This window comes from Hemiscyllium ocellatum, chromosome 8, assembly GCF_020745735.1.
Source record: "Hemiscyllium ocellatum isolate sHemOce1 chromosome 8, sHemOce1.pat.X.cur, whole genome shotgun sequence".
Lineage (NCBI taxonomy): Eukaryota > Metazoa > Chordata > Chondrichthyes > Orectolobiformes > Hemiscylliidae > Hemiscyllium > Hemiscyllium ocellatum.
In genome coordinates this window covers 104,919,117-104,928,899 of record NC_083408.1, presented here as the reverse complement: position 1 = coordinate 104,928,899, position 9,783 = coordinate 104,919,117, and the positions used below count along the sequence as shown (strand labels likewise).

The 9,783-nt window shown below is 43.5% G+C and overlaps 1 protein-coding gene across 1 annotated transcript in view; it reads left to right on the top strand.

The window, feature by feature from the left end:
- Positions 1–163: 163 nt before the first annotated feature.
- The window catches only part of alkbh1 (alkB homolog 1, histone H2A dioxygenase), a 49,594-nt gene continuing 39,974 nt past the window's right edge, over positions 164–9,783 (top strand). The window contains exon 1 of the mRNA XM_060829427.1: positions 164–316. Coding sequence (XP_060685410.1) covers positions 188–316 — 129 coding nt within the window. The 5' untranslated portion in view covers positions 164–187. The remainder of the gene's footprint in view (positions 317–9,783) is intronic.

The window sequence follows — 9,783 nt, the reverse complement described above, 5'->3', positions numbered from 1 at the left end:
TCCCCTCGTCAGGGTTCAAAATAAGTTAAAGGATTAAAGTTTCTGAAATCAGCTGCATATTGAATATAACTCAATTTCAAGATAGGGCTGGGGCCGTGAGTTTATAAAATCGAAGCGGTGGATAGATGTGGCGGGTTCAGTTGTTGTTGTTGTTGCCGCCGCCGCCTCCTCCATCGGGCTGCAGCCGATGGCGGCCGCTCTCCTGGAGCAGGGTGAAGATGCCTTCAGGAGGCTCTTCAAATATTACAAGAGGCGCCAACCCCCGCCCGATTTCTCGGGGATCGTCGACTTCTCCAGAGTGCAGCAGAGCTGTAAAGTAGGTGCTGGAACTCGACAAAAACCTCTAGTGTTGACGCTCTTTTCACCCTATCCCGAAAAGAACGCGCGCAAAGTACTTTGTTGGCTTGTAAATATAAAATCCAGATAGTCATGGAAAAGGTTGTTTTAGACTCTTCATGGGTAAATACTGAACGCTTTTGCGTGGTTTCTTTTTTGAGGTGATCTTGTTGAAGCATAGAACACTTTTAAGGGGCTCAGAGTCACAGAGATGTACAGCATGGAAACAGACCCTTCTGTCCAACTCGTCCATGCCGACCAGATATCTCAACTCAATCTAGTCCCACCTGCCAGCACCCAGCCCATATCCCTCCAAATCCTCCCTATTCGTACACTCATCCAGATGCCTTTTAAATGTTGCAATCGTACCAGCCTCCACTGCTTTCTCTGGCAGCTCATTCCATATGCGTGCCACCCTCTGTGAAAAAGTTGTCCTTTAGGTCTCTTTTATATCTTTTCCTTCTAACTCTAAAACGTATGGCCTCTAGTTCTGGATTCCCCTGCCCCAGGGAAAACGCCTTGTCTATTTGCCCTATCCATGCCCCTCATGATTTTATAAACCTCTATAAGGTCACCCCTCAGCCTCTGACACTCCTGGGAAAACTGCCCCAGCCTGTTCAAACTCTCCCTATAGCTCAAATCTTCCAACTCTGGTAACATCCTTGTGAATCTTTTCTGAACCCTTTCAAGTTCCACAACCTTCCAATAGGAGGGAGACCAGAATTGCGTGCAATACTCCAAAAACGGCCTAACCAGTGTCCTGTACAGCAACAGCATGAGCTCTCAACTCGTACTCAATATTCTGACCAATAAAGGAAAGCATACCAAACACCTTCTTCACTATCCTATCTCCCTGCAGACTTGACCAAACCAATGCTGAGTTAGAGAGGACAGAAGGGTCTGTTTCCTGTGTATCTGCTGTGATCCTAGTCGATAGCTGGTGCAGATTTAGAAGGTGCTAAGCACTGCTGTCTGACAGCGCAGGAACCCAGATTTGATTCCAGCCTCACATAACTGTCTGTGTGGAGTCTGCACATTTTCTCCATGTCTGCGTTGGTTTCCTCTGGATGCTCCAGTTTCCTCCCACAATCCAAAGATGTACAGATTAGGTGAATCGGCAATGCTAAATTGTCCATAGTGTTCAGGGATGTGTAGGCTAGCTGCGTTAGTCAGGGGTAAATATATGGTAGAGGAATGGGTCTGGATGGATTACTCTTTGGAGGGTCGGTGTGGACTTTTTGGATTTTGCATGGATTCTAATTCTAAAAAGTAGCTGCAATGCATCTTGTCAATGGCACACACTGTTACCACTGTGTCTCGTGATGGAGGTGACACTAAATGCTTTACATTAGGCAAACCACTCCACACGACAGACCTCCCTATCTCTGTAAAATCTGCACACCTCTTGTCTGTAACTTCATCCAGTCCCAACTCACCACCCTATCTCTGTAACCTCTGTCAACAGCTGCATTCCTCCCTACATATGGAACCACCTCCACCATCTATGTCACTCCCTGCCTCCGTAACATTATCCAGCCACAATACATCTCCCTAACTATCATCAAGCCGTATGAATTCTTCCCACTTCTCCACCTCCCCAAATATCTGGGACTTCCTCTGGCCCCTACACACCTCCCTGCCTCTGTGATGTCTTCCAATCCCTATATCTCTCCCTATCTCTGTATCATACTCCACTGATGTAAGGATTGGCTAGATCAGAGGAGGAGAGTGACATTTGGGATTAAAGTTTCTGACCCACATAAAGAATCAGTTTTGGTTATTTAACCAGTTTAAATAAGCTCTAAATTTCCTCAGAATAAAGCTCTGGAACATCAATTCCCCATTTTCCCCAAAACCCTTAGTCAGTGCAAGAGGAAGAATTTAGACTAACCTCACCACTTTCGGTCTCATCATCTCGCTGATGGTCTTTTCATTGCATTACGTACTGTCTGGTCTTATTCACTCCTTTCAAACTTATTTCACAGTTTAGGGGAGTCTAAAACCAGAGGGCATAGGTTTAAGATGAGAGAGGAAAGATTTAAAAGAGATGTAATGGGTAGGTTTTTTCATGCAGAGGGTGGTGCATGTATGGAATGAGCTGTCAGATGAAGTGACGGTGGCAGTACAATTACAATGTTTAAAATGCACCTGAAAGTGTACATGAATAGGAAAGGTTGAGAGGGATATGGGTTAAAAGCTGGCAAATGGGACTAGATTAACTTAGGATATCTGTTTGGAAAGGACAAGTTGGACTGAAGGGTATGTTTCCTTGCTGTACATCTCTATGACTTGTTCTTCTAAATTTCATCAAGTACGTACCAGAGTTTTTAACCACTCCTCGTATAACAAGCTATAGGCGGTATAGTTAGCAAGTTTGCAGATGACATCAAAATTGGAGGTATAGTGGACAGCAAAGAAGGTACAACGGGATCTTGTCAGATGGGTCAGTGGGAAGAGTGACAGATGGAGTTTAATTTAGATAAATGCGAGGTGCTGCATTTTGGAAAGGCAAATCAGAGCAGGATGTATACACTTAATGGTAAGGTCCTGGGGAGTGTTGCTGACCACAGAGACCTTCGAATGCAGGTTCATAGTTTCTTGAAAGTAGAATCGCAGGTGGATAGGATTGTGAAGAATGCTTTTGGTATGCTTTCCTTTATTGGTCAGAGCATTGAGTTGGGAGTTGGGAGTGGTGCTGGAAAAGCACAGCAGGTCAGGCATCATCCGAGGAGCAGGAAAATCGATGTTTCAGGCAAAAGCCCTTCATCAGGATTTTCCTGCTCCTCGGATGCTGCCTGACCTGTTGTGCTTTTGCAGCTCCACTGTAATCTAGACTCTGGTTTTCAGCATCTGCAGTCCTTGTTTTTACCTATAGGAGTTGGGATGTCATGTTGTGGTTGTAAGAACATTGGTTAGGCCACTTTTGGAATATTGCATTGAGTTCTGGTCTCCTTCCTGTCGGAAGGATGTTGTGAAACTTGAAAGGGTTCAGAAAAGGTTTCCATAGATTAGATTAGATTCCTTATAATATGGAAACAGGCCATTCAGCCCAACAAGTCCACTCTGACCTTCCAAAGAGCAACCCACCCAGATCCGTTCTCCTACGTTTACCCCTAGCTAATATACCTTACACTAGGGCCAATTTAGCACAGCCAGTTCACCTGATCTTTGGATTGGAGGAGGAAACTGGAGCACCTGGAGGAAACCCTTGCAGACACGGGGCAAATGTGCAAACTCCACACAGACAGGCACCTGAGGCTGGAATCAAACCAGATCCCTGACGCTGTGAGGCAGCAGTGCTAACCACTGGATCACTGTGCCACCCCTAGATTTTGCCAGGGTTGGAGGATTTGAGCTATAGAGAGACGTTGCATAGGCTGGGGCTGTTTTCCCTGGAACATCGGAGACAAAGGGGTGACTTCATAGAGGTTTATAAAATCACGAGGGGCTTGTATAGGATAAATAGTCAAAATCTTTTCCCTGAGGTGGAGGAATCGAGAACTCGGGGTATAGATTTAAGGTGAGAGGGGAAATTTATAAAAGGGACTTAAGGGGCACCTTTTTCACACTGAGGGTGGTGCATGTATGGAACGAGCTGCTAGAGGAAGTGGTGGAGATTAATACAGTTGCAATATTTAAAAGGCATTTGGATGGGTAAACTAATAGGAAGGGTTTAGAGAGATATGGGCCAAGTGCTGGCAAATGGGACTAGATTTGGTTGGGATATCTGGTCAGCATTGACAAGTTTGACCGAAGGGTCTGTTTTCATGCTGTACATCTCTATGACTCTTCAGCCCTTCATCCTGGCATCATTCTCGTAAACATCCTTAAACATCCTCCAGACCTGCTCCATCTGAACTTAGATACGGAGCCCAAAACTGCTCACAGTATTCCAAATGCAGTCTGACCACAGCCTTACGCAGCATCAGGAGTATATTTCTGCTCTTGTATTCTAACCCTCTTGAAATGAATACTAACATTGTATTATAAGTATCACTGTCAATCACGATCAAATGGTGGAGCAGATTCAGTGAGTCACATTGCCTAATTCAGCTCCTGTATCCCACAGCCCTTTCCATGTTGTCAACATTCTGATTCTAACATCTCACCAGAAAGGCATCATTCATTTCCAGCAATGCAGTGTCTCGTACTTAAGTCTCCATAAGACCATAAGACATAGGAGTGGAAGTAAGGCCATTTGGCCCATCGAGTCCACTGCGCCATTCAATCATGGCTGATGGGCATTTCAGCTCCACTTACCAACATTCTCCCCGTAGCCCTTAATTCCTTGTGACATCAAGAATTTATCAATCTCTGCCTCAAAGACATTTAGCGTCCCGGCCTCCACTGCACACTGTGACAATGAATTCCACAGGCCCTTCACTCTCTGGCTGAAGAAATGTCTCCGCATTCGGGTCCTAGTCTCCTCGCCTAATGGAAGCAATTTCCTAGCGTCCACCCTGCTCAGCAATACCTAGTTTGGGATCTGCCAGGGCCACTCAGCTCCTGGTACAGCCTTGGTTCAAACACAGACAAGAGATGAATTCCAGAGGTAAAGTGAGGTGCGAATGACAGCTCTTGACATCAAGTCTGCATTTGACTGAGTGGCATCAAGGAGCCTGAGCAAAACAGGAATCAATGAGTGCCGGGGTTAAACTCTGCTGGTTGGAGTCAGACCTGGTACATAGGAAGACGGTCATGATTGTCCAACGTCAGTCATCTCAACTCCACAACATCTCTGCAGCAGTTCCTCAGGGTATTGTCCTAGGCCCATCAGCTTAGCTGCTTCATCAATGACCATCCCTCCATCATAAGGTCAGAAGCGTGGATGATCGCCGATGATTGCAATGCTCAGTACCATTCGTGCCTCTTCAGATACTGAAGCTGTCCATTCAACCCTGATTTTTGTATGCACTGAGCCCAGGCCAACTTGCACAAACTGGGCCATATCACTGAAACTTGGCACATGAGATAATCACTGCCACTGAATCAAAATCCTGAAACTCCTTTTGTAATAGCACTATGCCATCTCAAGCAATTAGAGGTGGGCAATAAATGCTGGCCTAGTGATTGATGCTCAGATTTATGAAAGAATTTTCAAAAAGAAAGATAGATAATGCAATCAAAACTGGCTTAATGGAGTCAGAAGGATGACTGCCTTACATACCAGGATCTTTCTGTTGGCATGGATGTCAGTCAACAAAGACTCTCATCCTTCAGTATCTGAAGGCAGTGCTCACACATTGGTTGCAAAGTTGAATCTACACATCAATTTCAACTTCAGATGAGGTTGCTTCTCAGCAGAAGTTGAGGACTGCAGATGCTGGAGATCAGAGTCGAGAGTGGGATGCTAGAAAAGCACGGAGGTCAGGCAGATCCGAGGAGCAGGAGAATCCAGGTACAGGAAACATTCCGCATTTAGGAAGATTTCTCCACTGATTTTAATGGAGGGACAGATTGGAACTTGACCTGGGACGGTTTGGTTCGAGAATTTGAGTCTTCTAAAAGTTATAGTGGAAACCAATTCTTCAAAGTGCTTTTGTGGAAGCATAACACGAGACTTGAAGATTCTCTTCCGAGAGAGCAGAGATGTGTCCTGTAGAAATTACACAAGTAAGGTAGGAGTCATTTCCTTGTTGAATTTTAACTGTTGGCATTGATAAGTTGTCCATCAAAACAATATCCACACCATTGGGAAGTTCATTCTTGACAAAATGAAGAATGGTGGCAATGAAGACTGAGAAAAGGAAGGCGATAACATCTCCCTGCTTGACCCCTGCCTTGACATCAAAGGATTCTATATTAGCATCAGTGAGAATGGTTGCCAATGTCTTGCCATTGCTGGAGAAAGAGCACTGGACAGCCAGCCTTTGACATGGCCTTCCATAGCACTTCCCAATTAACTGTGTCAAAAAACCTTAGTTGACTTAAGGCTATGTAGAATGGTGTTCTTCCTGGCATTTCTTTTGCATTTGCCCAGCAGGGAAAATCATGTCCATAGTTCCATGGTTTTGTCAGAAGCTACCCTGGCTTTCAGGAAGGGTTTCCTCCAAGACTGGGAGAAAGCACCTAGCGAGGATTTAGGCAATGATCTTCCCTGTGATGGAGAGTAGGGGGTTCCTCAGTAGACCCCACTATCCACTTACTCTCTTTTCTTGAAGATGGTGTTGATTGCAACATTCCTGAGATTGTAAGGGGTTTCTTCTTTCCCAGATTTACAGGAACAGTTGATGGAAATAACAGGTAAGCTCTGCTCCTTCAAGTTTGAAAATTTCCAGTGGAATCTCATCTACTGCAGCTTTTCCATTGTTCATGTGTCTAATGGAGGCTTTTAATTCTGACACCACTAGGTGGGAGTCCAAGATAACCTTTGCTGGGAGTTGGGGAATTTGCTTAAAGATGTGCAATTACAATGTTTAAAAGGCATCTGGACGGGTATATGAATAGGAAAGGTTTAGAGGGATGTGGGCCAAGTGTTGGCAAATGGGGCTAGATTAATTTAGGATACCTGGTCAGCATGGATGAGTTGTACCAAAGGGTCTGTTTCCATGTTGTACATCTGTATAACTCTTAAAACATCCTCATCAATGATTTATTGCAGTTCTTTGAAATGTTGTCTCCATTGGAGCCTGATGTTTTCTCTGGCTCTCAAAAGGATACCATATTTACTGCACAGCAAGGGTGTTGAGCCCTTCTATTTCTGTACATTGATGGCACTGAAGAAACCCCAGGTTTTGTGCTGACAGCAAGGAGTTGCAGTTCCTTAGCTTTCTCAGTCCACTGTTAGTTCTTCTTTGTAACTGACTTTGCTGTTTAATGACTTATCCTCTTTGCCTTGTTGATGTTATTTTGGCCAAAGAGTTTTCTTCTTCTTGTGGATGAGGCCTTGGATTAAGTATTCATTCTTATCAAACCAGTTCTGGTGTTTCCTGGTCTTGTAGCCAACATTTTCTTCACAGAATGAAATGGCAGTCTTCAGCTCTTTTCAAATTTCCTCTATTCCATTATAATAAACTCTTTGGAGATTTGGTGAGAACATGTTGGAAGTTCATTAGTCTGTTTGGTTCTTGAATCTGTTCAATATAGAGTTTGTTTTCTGAACTGTTTCTTCGGTTGCGTCTGGTGGTATTTGATGGACATTGAGGAGTAGGTAAGCCAGTGGTCTGACCAGTAGTCATTTGCACTGGTCATTGCTTTGATAATGAGGACATCATTTCGGTCTCGGGATTGAACAGTGACATCATCAATCATGTACCAGTGCTTTGATCATGGATGCCTCTAAGAAGTCTTGGACATGATATTTTGGTAGAACAGTGTGTTAGTGATGGCCAGCTAGTGTGCTGCATATTTGTTGAACAGGCGAATCCCAGTGGTGTTGCAATTTCTGACTTCTCCTTTTTTGATGGTTCAGTTTCAGAGTTTGGCATTGTTTCCAAACCTGGTGTTGAAGTTTCAAAGGAGGATAATTTTATCTTCTTTAAGGATGTTGGTAAGTGTGCTGTCCTCTGCAACATCAAGAGTTTGCCTGTTGGTTTGTGGCAAGTTGTAGGTAAAGAGTCATGAGGCAATTGTTGAATATTGTCCTTGCGATTTTTTTAATCATCAGCACATATTCATGACAAGTCATGCCTGACAAACCTTATTGAATTCTTTGAACAGGTGGCTGATAGTAAACAGAAGAATGTCTATGGATGATTGTTTATATGGACTTCCAGAAGTCATTTGATAAAATCCCACAAAAGAGACTGTGTTAACTTATGTACAAGCCCACAGAATTGAGGACAAATTCCTGATAAGGCTGGGAAATTGGTTGAATGGCAAGTAACAGAAAGCAAGGATAATGGCTAGGTGCCCAAATTGGCAGTATGTGACCAGTCCCACAGGGCCTCAATTATTCATATTATTTATGAATAGCATAGATATTGCATAGAAAGTCATATATTCAAATTTGCTGATTATACACAATGCAGATGACGGAATTAAATTACAAAAGGACGGACTAAGTGAATGGGCAAAACTGTGGCAGATGGAGGTCCCTGTAAGCAAGTGTCAGGTTATCCATTTTGGACTGAAAAAGGATAGATCAGAATACTTTATAGATGGTATGCATACCATGCCCAGAGAGATTTGGGGGTTCAGGTGCATAGATCTTTAAAATGTCACAAAAGGTGCAAAAACTAACAAGAAAGCTAATGGAATGCTGGCCTTGATATCTAGAGGACTGCAGCACAAGGATGTAGGTGTTATGTTGCAGTTGTACAAAACCCTGGTTAGACACCACTTGAAGTACGAAAACAAATTTGGGAACCAAACCTTAGGAAGGATATATTGGGTCTTGGAGGGACTAAGTTTGAAGGTTTACAAAAATGCTACCTGGACTTCAAGGTCTAACTTACACAATTAAACAAATTAGGTCTGTTTTCTAGAATTTAGAAGGATAAAGAGTGATCTGGTCAAAGTCTTCAAGACTAACCTGAAAAGGCAGGGTTGATAAAAATAAATTACTTCTGCTGGTTACAGTTCTAATGCTGAGAACTGGGGCCATACCATTCAGGAAAGATGTAAGGAAGCACTTCTGGAATCATAGAATCATAGCGCTGTACATGATGGAAACAGATCCTTTGCTCCAACTTGCCCTTGCCAACCAGATATCCTAAATTAATCTAGTCCCATTTGCCAGCATTTGACCCATATCCTTCTAAATCTTTCCTATACATATACCCATTCAGATGCCTTTTTAAGTATTATAATTATACCTGCCTCCATCACTTGCTCTGGCAGGTCATTCTATACACACACATCCCTCTACATGAATAAATTGCCCTTGGGTCTCTTTTAAAGCTTTCCCCTCTCATATTAAACCTGTGCCCCCTTATTTTTGGACTTCCCTACCCTGGGGAAAAGATCTTGGCTATTCATCCTATCTATGGCCCTCAACATTTTATGAACTTCTATAAGGTCACCCCTTATACTCCAACACTCCAGAGAAAATACTCCCAGCCTATTCAGCCTTTTCTTATAGCTCAAACCCTCCAACCCTGGCAACATCCTTGTGAATCTTTGTTGAATCCTCTCCAGTTTCACGACATCCTTCCGATATCAGGGAGACCAGACTTGCATGCACTATTCTAAAAGTGGCTTAACCAATGTTGTGTATAGCCGCAACTAGTCACAGGCCTCCAGTCTGAAAAGCAACCCTCCACCGCCATCCTCTTCTACCTACAACACAGTTCTGTATCAAAATGGCTAGTTCTACCTGTATTCCCTGTGATCTAATCTTGTTCACTAGTCTACCATGAGGAACCTTGTTGAATGACTTACTGAAGTCCATATTTATCATGTCCACTACTCTGCCTTCATCAGTCCCCTTCATTACTTCTTCAAAAAACTCAGTAAAGTTTGTGATGTCGTCCTGCTCCCTCCTCAGTCGAAGCAAAACACTTAGAG